Source organism: Triturus cristatus, chromosome 6 (genome assembly GCF_964204655.1).
Source record: "Triturus cristatus chromosome 6, aTriCri1.1, whole genome shotgun sequence".
NCBI classification, from domain to species: Eukaryota; Metazoa; Chordata; class Amphibia; order Caudata; family Salamandridae; genus Triturus; species Triturus cristatus.
Window position 1 is genome coordinate 432,982,679 of NC_140589.1, and position 21,782 is coordinate 433,004,460.

Genomic DNA, 21,782 nt, shown 5'->3' on the forward strand with positions numbered 1-21,782 from the left:
GTCATTCCTCCAAGGCCGGTTGCAGGCTGTCCAGCTCTCTGGTTTCTCTGCCCCGTTTCGTACGGTGTCCTGTGGGGTTCCCCAGGGTTCCTCCCTCTCCCCTTTTCTTTTCAACTTTTATATCTATCCTCTCATTGTTTCTTTGCTAAGAATGGAGGTCTCATGACTTGGCTGATACTGAGCGTTTCCAGTATTTACAAATCCGTCACGCGCTTCAGGCGGTGGTCCCGCCCGGGACCCGGCTCCCGGAGTCGTCGCCACTGGAAGACCGGCTCCTCACGGAACATCTGACGCACAGAGCAACGTCCCTAACATACCGGAAAATGATAAACAATCATCCAGACCCCTTTGCGACCCTTAAGGGTAGGTGGGAGGCAGAACTGGGGGACTTTGATGAAGCGGACTGGCAAGCGGCGCTTTCCTCCCCTAGGGAAGTGGGCATATCGTCCAAACTGCGGCTGGTCCAATTAAAAATCCTGCACCGCACATATTACACCCGTACACTCTTATTTAAACTGAAGCGAGCAGACTCCCCCCAATGTCTTGGGCAATGCGGGATGGAGGGAACCCTCTTTCACACCCTCTGGGAATGCCCTGTTATAACTTTGTACTGGAAGGGGATATTGCACACACTCTCACAGGTGACTAAGGTCCCGCTGACCCCTGAGCCTCGGAACTGTCTCCTCAATATCTGGGGACCTACAGACCTTAATAGGGTGACACAACTATGGGTGACACTGGGACTCATGCTAGCGAAACGCAATATTGCCCAGAGGTGGGGATCGGGGCAACCACCGACCCTCGCTCAATTGTCTCGGGACATGGACTCCGCAATGATAGTTGAAAAAACTGTGTGTGCATAGAGGCTGCCCTAGAAAATGGACCCAGGTTTGGGGTGGGTGGAATGTGTATAGAGGAAATCTATGTGAACCCCCAAGCGAGGCCTCCGACTCAGAGCTCAGTGACCAGGAATAGCCTAACTGTCGCTCGTCCACAAGACAAGAAGGACACTGTTGTAAGACAATGAGGGGGCACCAAGGTCTTGGTAGGCTAGCCGGTACTGCTTTGCCGCACCCATGGCGGGCTGATATAATGCTGAACGTGATGCCAATGTATGTTGCTTTTTGGTTTTCAAAATTAATAAAAAGATTTATAAAAAAAAAAAAAGAATGGAGGTCTCCGTTTACAATTACGCCGATGACCTTCAGTTAATATTCGATCTTTCCTCCTCCACCAACTCCCTTCTTAAATTCCAAACCACACTTCTCTTTATTTCTGATTGGATGAGTTTAAATCACCTTAAACTCAATCCGGATAAAATAGAGTTGATCCTGACTGGCGGTTCCTCCAGCCCCTGGTCCTCTGCCTTCTGGCCCCCCAGCCTTGGTTCTTCCCCAGCTCCCTCTGCCTCAGTTAGAACCCTCGGCATTAAAATCAGCCGGGACCTCTCCATGTGCCCTCAGATCTGCTCCGTTGTCTCATCTTGTTTTTTATCTCTACGGATCATCCGCAAGATCTCTCGTTTTTTTTCCCTCGATGCCCTAATTTTTTTTTATTTTGGCCATGGTTCTTTCCCGCCTGGATTACGGGAACTGCCTGTATGTGGGTGTTCCCGCCTATGAGCTGCGGCGCCTTCAGACCATTCAGAATCGGGCTGCCCGCCTTATCCACCGGCTCCCTAAATTTCACCACACCTCTCCCCTTCTCATATCCCTCCACTGGCTTCCTATTCTGTACCGCACCCTTTTCAAAATGGGATGCATAATCTTCATGGCCCCCGCCCATACGGCCCCTCTTCATTAACTCAATGGTTACTCGCTACCTCCCCAGTCGTAATCTCCGTTCTTCCAGTTAGGCTCCTCTCACCGTTCCCTGCTTCCGTAAGTCTAGAGTAGGTGGCACTAGGTTTTCCATTCTTGCCCCTCGCTATTGGAACAGTCTCCCACCTACCATTAGATCTGTCACCTCCTATTCACACTTTCGGAAGGCGCTCAAGACTTACTTGTTTGCCCAAGCGTTTCCCTCTCATTGATCACCCATGCCTTTCTTTCTGCCCCCTGTAATCTCTCAGCGCCAGGAAACCGCTCGGTCACAGTGCGCTCTACAAATACTTTCAACTTCAACTGAGAGAGAAAGTGGGAGTCGGCCTCTCAAGGTTCAAGTACATCCAACTTCAGAGCTGGGTTAAAACCCAGAAAAAACTGAAGAAACCTATAGGTGGGGGCAATAGTCTAGAACAACAGCTAGTAGCCAGGCCAGTGGGAAGGAGAGAGGTCTCCCACTGGTACTGGGCAATTGAAGAGGCTGTGGATGGCGAATTCAAACTCTCAGATGAAGTATGGAGTGAACACTTTCTAAAAGTACAGTGCGAGCAACTGTGGCAGAACTCATTTAAGACTCTCTTTGACATTGTGAAACCTGCCTGGCTGAAAAGAAACCATATATTCACCATACCTAGGGCCCATCTTTCCTTCAGAGGTTGTCCAAGTTCTCAAGGGGGACGCAGGTATATTGTAAAAAATGTGGTCTTGCCGAAGCCTCAGACATTCATATGTTTAAATACTGCCCTGCTATTGCTATGTATTGGGATGAAGTTCAGAAGTCATTAGAAAGTATTTTAAAAGCCCCAATTTAAATAGACTTGGCCTTGATAATTTTTGGCCTTACAAATCAAGTTACTGGTCGAGCTAGCTCTCTTGTTTTTTACGCTATCTCGTTAGCCAGGAGACAAATATGTAAACACTGGATTGACCCTGCCCCTCCTATACATTCTGAGTGGTTGGCATCAATGTTTGAGACGTCTAAGATAAACCTGTCAAGAGTCTGCAGCAGAAAAAAGACCGCATTTTTGGATCTGTTGTTGAATTGGGTTAGGACATGAATATAGGAAGGTACACTTTTGTTTTAACTTTGGAGCTATTTCTAGTCTTAACAATGTACCTAAGAACAGCGGGTCCTATGATTATGCCTTTGGACAATGTTGGGCACTCCCATCCTTCTGCCAACGAAAGATGTCCATCAGGCTCTCGTGGCCTGGTTGGAGAGAAACCTCTCCCCTTGGTTTGGGGAAAGCAACAACCATGTCTCCTAAGGTACCGTATAGGCGGTAAGCACCGTGAGAACCTGATGTAATGCCTATTTCCCTCAGTTTGAGGAGTTATGGTACGGGTAGTTTTGCCTCAAACCCCTTTGAACGCACAATGAGGACAAAAAAATAAATACTGAACTTGTCTTTGAAGTGTCAGTAGCAATTTTTCTCAGGTAAGATGAAATTCTGAACTTTCCATTTCTCCCTTCTATGCTCCTATTGAAAATGTTAATACAAACGGCAAAGAACATTATGAAATGGTTAGTAGTGTTTGCTTTTGGTTTGCTTGTTTTCACCCTTCAACTTAACTTGTACATTTTACTTTTTTTTTTTTTAAACTTTTTATCAACATTTCCATTTCTACCATACCATATCGTTTTATACAGTAGGTTTTACATCCGTCTTTTATCAGCCTGTGCCGTACAATAATGACCCCTTTCAGCATCCCCGTTCCCTGTGCACCCGCCCCTGTAACGACATCAAACCACCTTCCATCAGTACTCTTTACACACACCCCTGCTAGTCTGAATTGTCCAATGGGGCTTCTGCCTGTGGGGGCTCACAGATGTTACCCCGATATTCATTCCATTTTCCCCATATCTTATTCCATTTTTGGGAGCAACCTCTGTGTACGTAGACCGATTTTTCGGTCACCATTAGTTCTCCATTCCATTGCACCACTTTCGGAGTGTCGGGACTTGCCGGGCACCCCACTGCCGCGCAATATCTCTTTTTGCTAAGGCCATCCCTAGTGCTACCCATGTTTGCACTGTCTGAGTAAGGTCCATGCCCTACCAAACGTTTAATATGCATCCCCTTGGTTCAGGAACCAGTGTTATACCAGTGACCTGCGCGATTGTGCGCACTATTGCTTTCCAGTAGTTCTGGATTGCTACGCATTGCCATACTATGTGCCAGAACGTTCCTGGCTCCCCACATTGTCTAACACACAGTGGTGTATCGGCTCTGTGTAGTTTATGCAGTAGTGTCCTGGTGTAATAGGTACGATGTAGTATCTTCAGATGTATTAATTTAAATCTAGCTGGTATCGCCACTTCTCTTGGTGATGCAAGCGCGTCCTGCCAGTCCGTCTCTTCTAACTCATCCACGTCAGTCTCCCATCTAGCTTTTAGGGTTTGTGTCGGGTCTGGTTGGTTATTTATGATTTTTTTGTATGTGAGTGAGATTGCTTTCTTCGTCATATGGTCAGTCAGGAGCCTGTCTTCGAGGGGGTGAGGATTCTGGCAGTTTCGTTCCATGTGGTATTATGGCTGTTAGAGCATGTCGTATTTGTAAGTATCGAAACGTCTCTGTATCAGCCAATCCATAGCTCTGTTGCAGTTCCGCGAACGGGATGGTCTCCCCCTTTTTCCATAAGTCCCCTACCCTTGAGATACCGATCAGGTCCCATTGTCTGAATCCCTTTGAGTTCTTTAGTCTTCCCAGCTTATTTGTGTCCCAGAGTGGTGTCGCCTGTGTGATGACTCCTTCCCAACCCATATCCCTCTGTACTTCATGCCAGATTTTAATTGTATGGGCTGTTGGTCCTATGAGTTGTTTATGTTGATTCCTGTTGTAGAGTACTCCCATAAGATTGTCAACACCCAACAGATGCCTATCCATGCGATAGGCCGGGTCTTCCTGAGCAGCGTGAAGCCATTGGTTGATTACCGCCAGGTGTGAGGCCCAGTAGTATACCTTAATGTTGGGGAGCGCTATTCCTCCCTCATACCAGCCCGACTTTTAAAAAAAAAAAATTATACCGACTCTTGTCCAGTGTAGGTTTTAATTTTGCCTTCAACTTATACTTTATTTTACTGTGTTTATAAAGACCCTTGGCCCATATGTTCTAACACATTATCCTATTGACAAAGAAGGCGTAAACATCTTTGATACATCAGGCTGCTTGCCTGCTCTCCAGCGAAACCACTGTCAGTATGAAGTCCATCCACTCTGGCTTCATCGGACCGTGCCCCCACAATGTCTACCCTAGATGAGTGCAACCCATCAGTGCCATGCTTACACCCATTCTTAACACCTCCACCTCTTCTGTGACCTTCCTAGACACTTGGAAATATGCAACTCTCCTTGCATTGCTGAAGAAACCCTCTGTTGACCCTTTAACACATGCCGACTACATGCTGATCTCCCTGCTACCATACCTGGTCAAGGTCTTCGAGATAATCAACAGACACTGCACTAATATCTCAGTGACAACCAACTCCTCAGCACTACTCAGTCTGGTTTCAGACCCAACCAGTGAATAGAAACTCATCAATGCCATGGATGACATCTGCATGACTCTGAACGGAGGAGACACAGCGGCCCTCATCCTACTGAACTTTCCTGCATCGTTTGACACGGTCTCCCTCCCCATCTTTATACACCCTTTACACAACATTGTAATCCAAGGTCACACACTCCAATGTATCTGTTCCTTCCTGCCTGGAAGGACCCAGTCGGTCAGCCTGGCACTGTACACCTCGGATGCCTACAACCTCATTGTTGGAACCAAGCAAAGATCCTCCGTGAGCCCGACCCTCAATGCATACATGATCCCTCGAGCTAGCACCATCTGCTTTCTCGAAATCAATGCCCTCTCCTACGCCGACGACACCCAACTCCTTCTCTCCCTCAGACAAGACACCCAGTACCCATATCAATTTCAGTTCCTGCATGACTGAAATCGCCCACTGAAAGAAGACCAGTTGTCTGAAGCTGAACACCGACCAACAAGACTGAAATTGTGACCTTTGAGAAGAGCGCTTCACTGTGGGACTCCATTTAGTAGCCAACAGAGCTAGGACCAACACCCATGCCAAGTACCTCAGGAAAGTAATTAAAAAGCAAACTCAACATGACTGCCCAAATCGGCACAGGCACTGCTTTGTGCTTCCATACCCTGAAGATAATGAAAGAGGTTTTAAAATGGCTCCCAGTTAGCACCCAGAACACCATCCTGCATGCCCTCGTGACAGGTGAGCAAGCTGGACTACGTGTTTGCCCTCAATGCTGACGACAACAAAAAACTCACCAGAAGGCTACTGACCATTCAGTACTCGACAGCAAGAATCACTCTTCACCTTCAAAGCCGCACTTGCGTCACACTACACCTGAAGGAGCTACAATGGCTCCCCATACACAAACAGGCACAATTCAAACTCTTCCCCACCAGACGTTCAAGGCATTTCATAACTCTAGCACAGCACACCTCCATCGCATTTGCTTTCACAAACCTTCCTGTCACCTCCCCTGGTCTGGACACGTACTTGCACATATACAAGAAACCAGATCCAGTGGTTGAGCCTTCTCCTACATTGCTACTAAAGTGTGCAACGACTTGACACTTTACCTAAGAATCTTCTTACTTAAATTCTGCAAGAAGACCCTGTTTCTCGAGTAATCATACTAGGCCTTTGGATTGGTGATAAGTGGGCTCTACAAATCTATAATGCAAATCAAACCTTGTTGATTTGTGCATCCCAAAGTACCTCTGAAGAAGAAGCCTTGAGCTTGGGCAGCTATAAAGTAAAAGCCTTGGTAAGACATATAAGCATCTCTTTGAGTAAATGCATCTCAGGTGTTATCTTAATTACCATATGTCTACACTCTACCCGTATTTAACACATATTGACTAGTCATTGCTTTGAAAAGGTGTTGGACTTGGCCCTTTTTCCCTGAATTGTTTCGTTTTTTAATGCATGTTAGATCAAATAACCAGCGTTTAGGTGAAGTTGCTCCCTTCTCCCAAGATGGCTGCCACAGACCCCTGCTACTGCAGAGTGGTCTTTATTAGTAGCACCCTAGCTGCTAGGAGCTGGCTGGAACCCCACAACAATGTTGCAACACCAGCCTGCCTTTTTTTGTCCCATAGGTAGAAATGGGAAGCTCCTGGAATGTGCTGGAACCTTCTAGAAGGGAGGTGTGGTTTTACTTTTACCGCCTTGGCTAGAGGTCACCTGACCTAGGGCTACTTAAGTGAGGGAGGGAACGTTTTCTAGTCAGTTGGCCAGTGGGGTAAAGCAGAGCTGGAGAATCCACGCAGGAGTGCAGGCGGTAGGGCCTAGCCAGGGACTTATGCCTCTGAGAGTGACATGATTTAAGTGAGTGAGGGATCCTGTGAAACCCACTGATCTTGCCCAGCAGTAGGAGGACCCAGGGAACCTCTGCCCAGCCTGACTAGGAAGGACCTAGTCGCCAACTCATTCCCTACCCCCCAGGAACAGAACCCCCAAGGGCGCCAGAGACATCTGCACCATTAAGACTTTATAGAACAACTGAATACTGAAACTGAATGCTGTGACTGTGTCAAGACTGAACATCGAAACTACATGCCTAACCGATTGTGTTATCGCTGAGGATCAACCAGGTCTTAGCGCTGTGACCCCTGCGCTCCCTGACCTGGCCTGGGATCCCCGGCAGCGTGCTCCGTTGAGCGCGGAGCTCCCCAGCTTAATTTGAGCCCCCCCCCTGTGGCGTGGAGGCTGAAGCGCGCTCACCGCTGCGGCCCGGAGACCGGAAGAGTGCCCCTCGTCGAGGCGAGGCCCGCGGAGAAGCCCGGGGCCCCGTCGCTGCCGTCGCAGCTGCTGAGAGAGGTGCGTGAGGCCGTGGCCTGCCCCCGTCGTGGAAGGATCAACTGTGGAGGCCGGAGCTGGGTTAGACGCCTCAAGACGTCGTGATCAAGGTAAGCCGGGAGGCTTGGGAAGGACCCGGTGCGCCCCCTATCGACCGGGAGCAGCACCGCACCCTGAGACCCTGGTTCCCCCTCCGTGGGAGTCCCCCGTTAACCCAGAACTGTGACCCCTCCGAGGGATTGCCCCCCTGTTCTGCAGACTGTCAAGGAGCGCTGTGCCCCACGAACTGCACCGGAGTGCGAGAGGCTCGCTCCGTAAGAATCGTTGTGCTCCGTGAACTGCTTCGTTCTGAAGTATTCATTGCTATTGATTACGAGAAGTGCTATGTTTTAACTGCTCCGCTCTGAAGTATTCATCGCTATTGAGTACGAGTAGCGCTATGTTCTAAATGCTCCGTTCTGAAGTATTCATTGCTACTGATTAAGAGTAGCGTTATGTTCTAATGCTCAGTGCTGAAGTATTCACTGCTTACTGATTACGAGTAGCGTTATGTTCTAATGCTCAGTGCTGAAGTATTCACTGCTTACTGGTTACGAGTGGCACTATGTTCTAATGCTCTGCTCTGAAGGTGTTCGTCAGATTGGTCCCGAGGTGTACAAGGCCCGCTTAGCGCGTAGAGCACGGTGATCGCCCCTGAGGCGCTACAGGTAACCAAGGTAGCGGTAGGCCCGCGAGGTCTGCCCTGGGTCCCTGCACGCCCCCAGGAGTGGCGCGACAATCCCCAAACCCTACCACGGGGAGTAAGATATACAAGGGTGGCCTAGAGCCTGCAGGAAACATACTGGTGAATAACCTACTGGTGAATATCATCCTGGTGAATATGGTGTTGGCTGATCAAACGCTGACATAAGTGAATTGCCATTGTCATCTCATTAACTGCATGTATATCTCATGAAGTGCATTTATATCTGATGAATTGCCTTGTTATCTCATGAACTGCATTTATCTTGAACTGCTTGGATAAACTCGAGTTATTTGCATAAATCTCTACAGTGTGGCGTCCCTTATTGTGTGCGTTCCTTGCTTCAGTGGATGTGCGTGTTGTATGGTCGCTTTACACACAAGCCTTTGGGTGCCCAGCCGCTCGTGTCACGTTACCCCCTTAGGGCCTGGAGACCCCAGGTCTTACAAAAGGGATCGTAATTGGAAAAAATAATCCGCTTGCACAAAGAGTAAAGAAAATAATTAAATACATATAAATTACTTGTAATAAATATAAAATTCTATTAAAAAATAGTACATCGTAGCCCCAGAGATAGGTTATCAATTATGGAACTGATTATTAAATGATTAGTGAAGGTTTGCATTTTGAATTTTTAAAGATGAGTGATGTAGGATGCTTTGTTCATTGATTTCTTATTAAATTGTTTTAACCTTTAGATGTTCTGAAGTGGAGCTAAGCCAAGCAGCAAGACGGCTACTCAGTAGAGAGGCTATGCCAGCTGAAAACAAAATCAGTCCTGATCCTGTTCCAGTGACAGCACAAAGTATGACACACTGGCACACCTCCCTTCACTAGCGGTGTGGCTCCCTGTTGCGATAAAGTGTGGCCTCTGGAGAGTGGGGAAAGACTGCAGCATAGGGAGAGGCTTCCGACCTGATCAGGCCCCACGACATTGGGCTTGTGTGGAGGACGGCTGCGCAGACTGTACTGCCAGGGGAGGAGGCGTGACATCGGTCAGGCTTGGGCGGGAGAAGCCAGGTTCTGGGGGGGTATCAGGTGGCCTCCTACCATTCCTACATCAACAATCCTGTGGCCTGCTGAAACGGCCCAGGTTGCATCAGTGCTACGGCATGCGGGAGGTGAGTGTGGCTTTGCGACTCCGATCGGGTTTACGGTGGAGGCTGGCCCCCCCAGTGATTAGCAATACCTTCTCACACTATGTGCCGGGGCCTGTGTCTTGTGCCTGCTCATTCCCCGGGGGCCCTCAGGTGGGGCTGGCTGGTGCGTGACCTGAGGCTGGCCTTGTTTGGAATGCTGGACATACATTGACTGCATTGCTCCTATCTTAGTCCATTGGTGATGGTGTGGGCTGTGAGCACAGACATTTAGCAACTGCTTGTGCTCCCCCCACTCCCTAGTTCCTGTCACCCTGGCCGGGGCAAGGCTGGGCCTGTGATTGAGCTGACGGTTTCACTCTGTGGGGCCAGCACCCCCTTTGAGATGGTGGACTGAGTCCTCTACCCCCCCCAGCAACTGTCCGACCGACCCCTGGGCTTGCCTTTTGGGCTGGGCTGCGTGGGCCCTCAACACTGGGAGTACCAGACAGGAGGTCTTGTAACCTGATGGGCGAAATAATCTTATGATTATTTACCTGTCCTGCTGACATATCTGATCTGCCCACGACATCTCTACTATTATACTGCACTCCCACAAGGGCCCATTGTTTCCACCTAAACCCCACATCCTGCACTCACAAATTCCCGGGAGATAAGATGGGCAAATGCGACACAAAGTAGTCCATGCTCCCATTCAAGAGCAGAAAACAAATACACACCACAACATGGAGAAAACCAGAGAGCTGCATTCTGCTCCTTCCATGTGAGATGGTTGTCAAGAAGATAATCTTCAAGAAATCCTAGCTGATGTTAAATCTAGTCTGAGAGCAATAGATGCTAAACTTGACCTCATGGCTAGTCGTCTGGGCAGGATGAAAGAGCGGGTAGACCAACCGGATGACTGCCTTGGACACCTCGAGGCCAGAATCTGATATTGACGACTCTCACGCCACAACTGGGGAACATTTGTTGCACATTGACCAGGTCCTCCAACCAACCACAGCTAAGAATGAGTACTTGAAGGCATGCTTAAGGCACAATAACATGCGCATCATTGGTGTCCCTGAATCCACGGCCATAGAGAAAATGGAGAACATGAAAACTATGCTTCGGGATCTGTTGGGAGATGGCCTGTCCCCAGTCTTCATCGTGGAGTGCGCTCATCAATCTCTTGTGTCGTAGCCGCCTCCAGACCCACCAGCTCTTCCCATAGTAGCGCGGCTTCTAAATTACAAAGATCGTGATGTGATCTTAAGCCCACCCTTTGAATGCAGCACTATATGACATCAGAAGAATGTGATATCATTCTACCCCGACTTTACTATTGCCTTTCAGGCAGCTCGCAGGGAATTCATGTTTGCCAAAAAAACTCTTCCAAAAAGCTGATATCAAATATGCCTTCCTCTACTCAGCCAAGTTGTGTGTAACTTAAGAGGGGAAGTCCCACCATTTTTCAGTCTCAAAAGCTGATCCCAAGTTTGCCAAAACAGTTTCCGCGAAATCCCCAGGGGGCTTCCCGCATGACTGGGGAGAGGCACACATGGATGGAATTGATTAATCAGACCAAAGACTGCACCTGCTAGAGCGCCAACAGTTCCCTCCTTAGTCAATTGTCAAGATGCTCAAACTGACCCAGGTGTGCAATTCCACTATCGTACCAGTTGTTGATTTAAATACGGAACAGCGGCACTGGAACGAAGACTGGTGGTTTCCACCGTTTCAACCACCCAGTCTACTTCGGACTGGGAGGTTCGAACAGCTATTCTTCGCCTCAAGGGATGAGTCCCACAGATTTTGCACTCATTTGGGGGAAGGTTCGACATGGGAGGGGGTAGGGGCTGGGGTACTGAACCGCGTTCAGCGGTGGGTTTCTGTTTTGTTCTGTTAAGCTTCTCTTTGCATGCTATGTCCTCCTACAGCAGATCCACAATCTAATACTCTGACTTAATTAATCTCTCCATGTTGGTTACATAATTAGTCCCATTCTAGCTGCGTTGTGCAATATTTTATGGGTTTTAGTGCCAGCTGTAGAGATATTTGTGTGTCCAGAAATTTTCAGGGGATAATAACGGTTAATGTACCGGTAGCAAAGCACATCGTGCAGGTTAGATTTGTGTTTCTGTGGATAGCTCAGTGGGTTACAATTTTTAGATTTGTATTTTTCTGTGCATTACTGCTTTTGTCACAGCGAGCCTTTTGCTGCTTGCAGTCAAGTTACAATCCTATTACAACACAGTGAGCTATTAAGTTGCACCAAGTAGATGCATGCAAACTTCAAAGCATATGTTTAGAACATTATTTATTTCTCAATCCTTTGCTGTTCTAGGATTTAAAAAAAAAACAAAGGGTGGAAAGTCTTAATACAGACAACCCCATCCAATGTTTTAGGTTTTAAATCCTGACTTTGTTTCTCCAGACCAAGCACTTGTGACATGTAATGCCTACTATTCTGGATGATTTGTAACATCTACACCTTGTACATTGATTTACACATTTGTATGGCTCATTGTCTGTGTGTAATTTGTGTGTGTGCGAGAGAGCTGTAGAGCACTCTGACACTATACTGGGATAAGTAACCGTGTAAAATATATATTTATTTTAATTACTTAGACAGTCTGATGCACTCATTATAATGCATGCACATCTTACATACAAGGGTTGACCAAAATCAATACCTGCTTCCAAACCATAGCTTTAATAAGGCGGGTACACTTTATATGTAACTTCTGTAAACATTGGCATCTAGCCATACAAACTATACAAATTCCTCACTAATACATTGCAAAAACCTTTCCGTCCATCTCCACTAAAAAAAACCTTGAATTCCCCTGCCACTCATCTCTCTCCAATCTCTGCTCACTTCAAGCTTCATACCTCCAAAATGCTCACATCTTCCAAAGCTCGTCTTCCTGCAACCTTCAGATTATCACCCCCTCTTTGTAACTCGGAACTTGTTAACCTATCCAAATTGCCGTGAAAATAACTTCTAAGCTGCTGAAACTATCTGCCATACCTTCATGCACCTGACAATCAGCGACCACAAAGCACACACATGCATCACCATTTCATAATTAGCCTGCCTCAAGACATTCAGGCTGGAAAACCATAAAAGGAGCGCTCTCCTTCCAGCAGAAAATGTAACCGCAAACTGATACCAGGTTGGGAGGGTGGAAGAGAAGTTTTCCTGCTCCTGCCGACGTGTCTCACTAAATGACCCTTGCTTCCTCCTCTCAGACCCTGAATCCTACCCCCCACGCTACTCTAACCAATCCTGTCTTTTCCCCAGCTGGATCGCACCATCTGCCCGGAAACTCCAGGGGTGCAGGTTTATGCCTACCAACCCCCACTCCAAGCTCCCATTTCCCGCCATGGCGCTAGCATCTAGGTGTTAGGCCCCAGGTAGCTCACAGCCAGCATGACACACCAACAAAAGAAGGGCTGGTTGCCTTTTAAGGGAGGCCTTAATGTTGGGCCAAGCTGAAAGTGAAAATAGGACGCCCGCCACCCTCCTTCACCCCATGGAGGTTACTGCTCCGGACAGAATTCAGTCTGTGAAGGTATTAAGCATATTTCACTGATCCAGACTGAATCCTATCATTTCCTGCACTCATTGGCTATGAGCAAGCTGCTTTCAATTCAGCTGCTTTAAAATTAGTGAAAAATGTCACCAGTGTGACAATTTAAGAACAATCATGGACAGTCCACTTAAGTAATGGACAGTTGATCACCCTATGGTGTAGCCTTAGCATTAAAAAAAGAAATCCATGAACTTCCCTTCTTAACAGTCTACTCAAATAGTAGTATGACAAGTACACCATCTTAGAAACAGTTTTGTGAATTATACCTCAAATATTAGGGTTAGATTTACTAAAGCAATGTGTATATGTAAGTATGTGTGTGTGTATGTGTGTGTGTGTGTATATATATATAATATGACTTGCTGAGAGCCACTAATACTCCATACTAAAATATTTTTTTCACTGCTTTACCTTTTTAATGTTTATTTCACTTAAATCCCACAGTCCAACTGTGTTTGAATACTTTAATTTTGCTTTGTATTTCCTCCTTTTCTCAGCAGTTTTTTACATGTATTTTTTTGTGGTTTTTTTTTAACGTAGGATTCAAAAGATTGAAAGAGAAAAATTGAATTCTTCCAGCAGTACAAATACACCCAGCAGCAGCAGCAGCAGCAGCAGCACCACCTTATCGGTTTCCAGCCCACAAACCAGTGCAGCTAATCAAGATGCTAGAAGACCATTTAAAAGTAAGAATCTTCACAATATTAGGAGGGCAACCTAATATCCTTGTTCATATTTAACTTTCCAATTCGAATTGCATGTATCTGTAATCGCTCTTGTTTTCAATTACTTTCCATATTTGGTTTTTCAATTAATTTCCAAATATTGGTGTCTTTTTCTATAAAGTTCTTTTTATTAAGCGTCCAATTCCATCATGCTTAAAACAGACCCACTCAACATGTTTCCTCCATTAAAGGGACTTCTTTTCCATTTGTTCCCCGTTTAAATGTCTGGGCTCCTTTCGAGCAGCCTTTCAGCTTGTGTCCTAGTCCGGTCTGATCGATCTTAGATCTTTTTTGGGCAGGCCGAACTCCAGGAGTGGGCATAAGAGAACTATAAGATTGGGATATTTGACAGGTGCCGTCCAGAAACATCACTGCTGGCTGTCTTTTGGAAACCATTTAAAAGTAAGAGTTTTAAAGAAAGCGGAAGAAGTTGATTGAACGTTTTTTGTGTTGAGTGATATCTGAAGTTAATCAGTGATGGTCTACAGATACGTTTATTTTTTTCCCTCATGCTTTATGCTTCCTGTGTTCTCAGTGCTATTCTGAAAATGGTCGATATGTTTTTGATGAGTGAAACATTCACCATGTTTCTTTAGGACAACCGCTTCTGGAAATAGTTAATTTAAGTAATTTTGCTTGTATAGTTCTGAGGCATAGAAATAGTTACTGGCAAAGTAGAGATGGAAGAATAGCCAGAATGTAAACAGACTTGACTGAACTGCCACATTTTTCTGAATCCAGATATGCACAAACCAATATGGAACAAAAGCTCCATAAAGCACCCCTTACTATTATTGGCATCATGCACTGAGCTTCAGCCGTAACTCTGCCAGAGTTGCTGAGAGGTGTGGAAGTTGACAGTAGCTATGTAAAATAAGTTTAACAGAGGTCCCGGAAAAGGTTTATAAAGATTAGTATTAAAAAAGTATTCAAAAAGTAAGGAATAAAAGTAATCTGAATACGTTCAGATTTCACAGATGTAAAATAAGACTGGGGAGCCGTTGCACTTTTAGGGTGCTCACTAAGTCTTTTAAGTGGAGACTATAAGCTGACATGATCTTCTAAATGTCTACCTGCCTATTTTCTTTTTTTTAATATTTGTTTAGGCATTAGGCCCACTGGTCCACGCAGGGCCGGCTTTAAGGCAGTGCGGTCGCACTGGGTGCTGACCTGTGGAGGGGGGGCTGAGACCTCAAGGGTTGCGCTGTGTTTAGCAATATCTTATGATTGTAGAGAGCCAAGGGGCACTTTTGCAGGTGGTAGTGAGAAAATCCGAGGCGGTGGTCCTGGGGCGTGGGGGCGTCAAAAGTGATTGCCGCTCCAGGCGCCCCCGCGCTAAAGCCGGCCCTGGGCCCACAAGGGCAGGTTTTAACCTGGTTGAAAAGGTCAGTTTCAAGCTACAAATACTTTCTGTGAGCTGTTAGTCCAGCTTCAGCAGGATTCAGAGAGTGCCCATGATGAAGCCAATTTCCAAAAGTTCCCTTTGCACAACACCAACTGAAAGTACACAGATTTGGAGAGGGCACATGAGAGGTGGGGAAGTTGGGGAAAGTACTGCTGGGAAAAGACTTGAAACAATACAAAAACTGTGTAGTTTTGAGAATATCCAAACAAAGTTACTGAATGTGACATTAACGTTTTTGTGGGGTTGTCCTCCAAATACCTGTGATGTGCATTGTAAAGAATCAGTGAGGACATTGTTAGAAGTAACTGATAAAATATGATGTTACACTAGTGTTCCACCATCTGCCATGGTCCTTTTCAATGTATGAATTTTACACGATTCAAGAGCGAGCTCTTTCATCAAAGCCTAGCAACAAACACTGAGCCAACCAGCTTGTATACTTAAATGGTTCCTAATTACATTTGTTGTACCAGTATGTCGCCTACATGGATCAGTAAGTCTTTAAAGTTCTGGTTCCAACAACCCTTGGAGAACACACAATCATTTGTTTCACAACAGTGTGCCATGCAAAAGCATTTCAGACAAGAGCATAGTTAATTCTGCTGCCAAACCGACCGCCATGACACCATCTGCTTTGATGGAGATCTTCAATCGAAGATCCGATATTCAGTTGTGTGGAGCAGAGAGAGTCGGGAACCCGTAGATCCAACACGATTATGTATGTAATACGGAGCAGGCATTACTAGGCACTGTTAGGACCTCGGTAGCAAGCACCTTTATGGGAGGGTCAAGTAAAAGGACAAGTTAGCATTTTAGAAGGGCAGTCACATACCCACGATGGAGAAGAGTTTGATCCCTCTTCAAATTAACCTTGAAAACATTTTTAAAAAGCTTTGCAAATGGAAAACCGGAGTTACGAGCGGAGTCGGAAACACCAGGTTAGCGGTCTAGTGTTTCCTCGCACGCTCGAGAATCAAGATAGGAAAGTGCCTGTTCTAATTAGGAACAGCGCACTTCAACTGTGACTCGAGACGCGTTTAACGTCTCGCTTGGGTGTTCGTTTACTGAGGAGAATAGTTTTCTGTGAGGAATCTACGACGACAAGACTTCGAATTTGTTTTGGACACGGCTTCCTTTCTTGGAAGTTTTTTGAGGCATCCTGATTTTCCCCTTTTTGCTTGCACAACGCATTTAGAATAATCTTTATTTGAGTAGGTTTAGAAATTGCGCGCTAGTAGGACAGTTAGTATTTTAGTCAAAATCTCTAAAAACTTTCAGCTCAGTTCTCCTCACTTTTTTAATGTAAATTCAGGAAGAATTTTCAAACGGTAAGCTCGTATTTGTCTTCGTTGGATTGTTCAGCAAGAAGATAAGGCACCGTTAAATAAAACTCTTGAATTAAACTCCTAGCTACAATTAAAGACTTGCCTTCGGGAGTTTGCCTGAGTTACAACTATATTACAAGACTCTTTGCTACAATACTGCACATCCTACAAGAAAAGCATTGTATTCAAAAGAACAGTAATTCTTCAAACCCTCTAGTGATGACATTTCAATTCCAAGAGAGAAGCTAACGCCTTGAGTACTTGGGGTAAATAGAAATTTTGTAATAAAGTAGATTAGGTGAATAGATTGCATGTTTGATGTTTTCTTTCATTATGCAGATGCAGTGTATCCGGTCCCAAGCTGAATAGCGGACACTAGAAGAGGTCTACTAAGGTCTTCGTGTCGGGGCAGTCTCTCTTTATCCACTTCCCCTTCCCCCCTGCTGTTGCTTTCACCAGAAATTAACTCTCTTGGTGGAGGTACTGGCAGAGGGGCTTTGGGACCATCTTCGGCTCCTGCGGAATCAGCCTGGTATCTGACAGATTGGAGTGACAGATTTCCACCGAGTCGAGATGGCTGAGGAGTTAGACATTAAGGCCTTGGCGGGAATTCAAGAAAGTTTTCAAATCCAGCTGACTCATCTGTAGAAGAAAATAAGTCTTAGAGAAGAGATTAAAAATCCCCAGCAAGAAACACACATAATTAGGCAAAGAATTGATGAATTAGTAGCTGGGTCTTCCCCACTTCCTGATTTTGAGGGTAACCAAAAGGCAGCTTCAGAATTTCTACTTAAGTTATTCACTCAATTTCCCCAATTGTTCCATTGGCTAACCCAGAAAGGTATAGTGGTGATCCCCACAAGGCACAAGTATTTCTTACACAGTGCTCATTGCATTTCCTATGTAGGTCTGTAGTTTTCGAAGAAGATCAAGCCAAGGTCACATTCGTGCTGTCTTATTCGAGAGGCGATGCTGCCGCATGGTCTATGCCTTTGATTTCACGCAATGACCCAGTTCTATATGATTTTGAGCTCTTCAAAGGGAATTTTTGAGGTTATTCGACCAAAGATCTGTGAATAAAGCCATTGGCCATGAATTGCTGGATCTCAAGCAGGGAAATAGAGATTTAGTTGCATATATAGCCCAATTTAACAAGTCAATTGTAGAAACAGAGTGGCCTGAGAGCAAGTGATCAGCCATCTTCTACCGTGGTCTTAGAGACTATCTCAGACACATTGACTCAAATACCTAGAAGACCACAAAATGTCTCAGAGCTCATAGATTTAGTTCTACAGATTGAACATAGTCTTTTTGAGAGAAAGTCAGAGGAGAGAATTTCGTACATTTGTCCCTTGATTAGATAGTCAAATCTGAAGCAAGTAAGTCTGAATCGCCTTCTAGCGAAGAACCAATGCAAATTGGATCTATCAGAGGACCTCTTTTTAAAGAAGAGCGAGAAAAGTGGAGATCAAAAACTCTGTGCATGTATTGTGGTGCATCTGGTCATTTTCTGAAAGACTGCCCCAAGAAGCCAAAGTCCAGTTTGGGGTTAAAAGACACATCCCATCAGTAGAGGAAGTTGCCCTGGTGGGAAAAGAAAGAGTCAACTCCAGAGTCTCAATACCTTAGTCTGCTGCTCCCCACTTAACTGTGTCTCTTACAGCCAAATTTGATTCCTCAGAAATCAATAACGTCTCAGCAATGATTGATTCCGGAGCAACAGGCAATTTCTTTGGCTTGAAGTACGCAAAAGAAATCGGAATCCATGCTATCAAGAAAAGGCATTTGGAGATAGTCAGAGCGGTGGATGGTTCATATCTCACTTCTGGTCCCATCACTGAAGAAACTGAGACCATCGAGTTATTAGTATTGCAGGGTCGTCGTGAATTTTTAAGATTCAATCTAATTGATGTCCCTCAATTTCAATTAATTCTGCGTCTGCCCTGGTTAACAGAGCATAACCCAAAGATAGATTGGGAGAGACGCACAGTGGAGATGTCCTCAGCATATTACCTAAAAAAATGTTTTCATGAGGAAAGAGTCAAGTCAGATGGTTTGCCTGCAACTAATTTGGCTCAATTAACCAACACGATTTGTGTGATGGATGTGAAGGAAATTACAGAAGAATATCAGGATTTAGCAAATGTCTTTGATAAGAAGAATGCTGAGAAGCTCCCACCCCATCGTGACTATGCAAGATAGATTTAGAACCTGGAGCGATTCTTCCTTGCAGTCGCATCTGAAGAATGGTTTTATTCGTCCCTCTCAATCTCCCGTCTCTTCGCCACAATTTTTCATTCCGAAGAAGGATGGGAGTCTTCGTTCCTGTATGGACTACAGATCCCTAAATCAGGTCACAGTTAAAAACTGGTACCCTCTGCTGTTGATTTCACAGCTATTGGATCAATTCAAGGGGACGAAGATTTATACCAAACTTGATTTAAGGGGTGCTCATCACCTGGTAAGAGTCGCCAAAGGAGATGAGTGGAAGACTGCCTTCCGAACGAAGTATGGTCTTTTTGAATATCAGGTCATGCCGTATTGATTGAGCAATGCGCCAGCAGCTTTTCAGCATCTGGTAAAGGATGTCTTGCGAGAGTTCTTGGATCGAGTGGCAGTGGTTTATATCGACGACATCTTAATGTTCTCAGAAAGTGTGGAGGATCATGTGCAACATGTGAGAGCAATTAGAGAAATGTTCTTTTCATGCAAAAACAGTAGAATTCCTTGGATTCATCCTGTCCGATGAAGGAGTGGCAATGGACCTGTTAAAGGTGGAAGTTGTAAGGAATTGGTCCACACCAAGAAATGTCAAAGAAATCCAAAGTTTTATTGGATTTGCCAATTTTTATCGACTGTTTATTCCTAAATTCTCTGCCAAGGTTAGCCCCCTCACTCAATTACTGAAAAAAGGAACAGCATTTTTGTGGTCTGAGGACGCAGAATTGGCTTTTCAGTTTTTAAAAGAGGCCTTTACTTCCGCTCCCATTCTTATTCTCTTGGATCCAGAACAGGCCGTTTTTGTGGAGACTGATGCTTCCGATTTTGCCACTGGAGGAATTCTTTCGCAAAGAGATAAACAAACTGGGCAAATGCATCCAGTGGCCATCAGATCGAGAAACTTATCTGAGCCTAAGAGGAATTATTCAATTGCCGATAAGGAATTATTGGCAGTTAAAGAGGCTTTTCAAGATTGGCGGCACTATCTGTTAGGAGCCAAGCACTGTGTGACCGTGTTTACTGACCACCGCAACCTTCAGTTTCTGAAGTTGTCTTAGACACTCACTCCGCATCAGCTAAGGTGGTCATTATACTTCTCTGAATTCAACTTTGTGATTACTTATAAACCTGGAGTTAAAAATGGAAAAGCGGATGCTCTTTCAAGAATGAATATGCCTGAAGATTTAAACATTCAACAATTTGAGTCAATCATTCCCTCATGCAAGATCTTGGGAGCTGCTCATGGAAGAGTTCACTAGTGAAGTACAAGAATCCTGTTCGTTGAAGGATTTGGAGAACTGGGCTACAGGTGATTCAAAAAGAAAGATTAAGAATGGTCTTCCTTACTATGAAAATGCTTTAGATCTACCAACTAATGAACTTCAGGAGAAGGCTCTGAAGAGTTGTCATGATGATCGACTGGCTGGTCATAAAGGCTTAAAGACCTTAAATTTGACAAGACGTCTGTTTGGTGGCCTGACATGGCAGCCCGAGTAAGACTGTATGCATCGACCTGTGAATTGTGTATTAAAGGAAAACCTAGTAGACCGGCTCCACAGGGCCTATTGCAGCCTTTCCCAAATGCTCCTTACCCTTAGCACACTGTGTCAATGGATTTAATTGTGGATCTTCCAAATAGTCTAGGATTCAATACCATTCTGGTTTTTGTAGATTCATTTTCTAAAATGAGCCATTTTATCCCTCTGAAGAACATTCCCACAGCCTTTCAATTAGTTCAACTATTTAATCATCATATAGTGAGAGCACATGGGGTTTCGCAAATTGTTATCTCTGATAGAGGTTCCCAATTAGTGTCAAATTTTTGAAGAAGTTCATGCACAATCTAGGTGTTGACACACGATTTTCCGCCAGTTACCATCTGGAAACGGATGGTCAAACTGAGAGGGTAAATCAAGAATTGGAACAGTATTTGAGATTATATTTATTGGAACAAGAAGGAAATTGGTCAGACTTACTCTGGACAGCAGAATTTGCATACTACAATGCAGTACATGATTCTACAGGTTACCATCCCTTTTATTTAAACTTTGGTATGCATCCCAATGTAATAATGGGTGAAAAGGATGAATCAGTTCCAGCAGTAAAAGAATTGGTAGAAGAGTTACAGGAGTCTTATGAAAAGGCCCAAGAAAATTTACGGAAAGCAAAAAACTCATATAAGAAACACGCAGATAAAAAGAGATTAAGTCCAGAATATGTAGAAGGAGATCAAGTCTGGTTATCCACTCGCCATCTTAGATTAAAAGGAAACAGAAAATTTCAGCCACGCTTCATTGGCCCTTTCAAAATTAAGAAAATAACCAGTCCAGTAGTAGTTAAATTGCAACTTCCAAAGCAAGTTAAGATTCATCCTGTATTTCATTTCTCACTTTTTAAAGAAAAGTCCTCCAAATGTCAGATTGAAAAGGTTTCCTCTACCGTTAGAGTTGAGTCAGAAGATGAATTCGAGATTAGAAACATTTTAGACTCAAAGGTGTCTCAGGGAAAACTGTTCTACTTAGTTGATTGGAAGGGATATGGGCCAGAGCAGAGATCCTGAGAACCGTCTGCTAACATTCATGCTCCTAGACTAATTAAAAATGTTCATGGAATTCATTCAAAGAAACCTAAAATGGGAAGGCCCCTTTTGGAGGGAGGTACTGTCAGGACTTCGATAGCAAGCACCTTTATGGGAGGGCCAAGTAAAAGGACAAGTTGGCGTTTTAGAAAGGCAGTCAAATACCCACGATGGAGAAGAGTTAGATCCCTCTTCAAAGGAACATTGAAAACATTTTTTTAAAAGCTATGCAAATGGAAAACCGGAGTTACGTGCGAAGCCGGAAACACCAGGTTAGCGATTTAGTGTTTCCTCACGCGCTCGAGAATCAAGATAGGAAAGTGCCTGTTCCAATTAGGAACAGCGCACATAAACTGTGACTCGATACACGTTTAACGTCTCCCTTGGGTGTTCGTTTACTGAGGAAAATAGTTTTCTGTGAGGAATCTGCGGCGACGACAACAAGTCTTC

At 45.0% G+C, this 21,782-nt stretch overlaps 1 protein-coding gene across 1 annotated transcript in view; it reads left to right on the forward strand.

The window, feature by feature from the left end:
• Positions 1-21,782, forward strand: part of LOC146817266 (elongin-A-like) — a 522,392-nt gene that overhangs the window by 483,129 nt on the left and 17,481 nt on the right. The window contains exon 10 of the mRNA XM_085610852.1: positions 13,620-13,765. Within this exon, the coding sequence (XP_085466978.1) occupies positions 13,620-13,765 (146 nt within the window). The remainder of the gene's footprint in view (positions 1-13,619; positions 13,766-21,782) is intronic.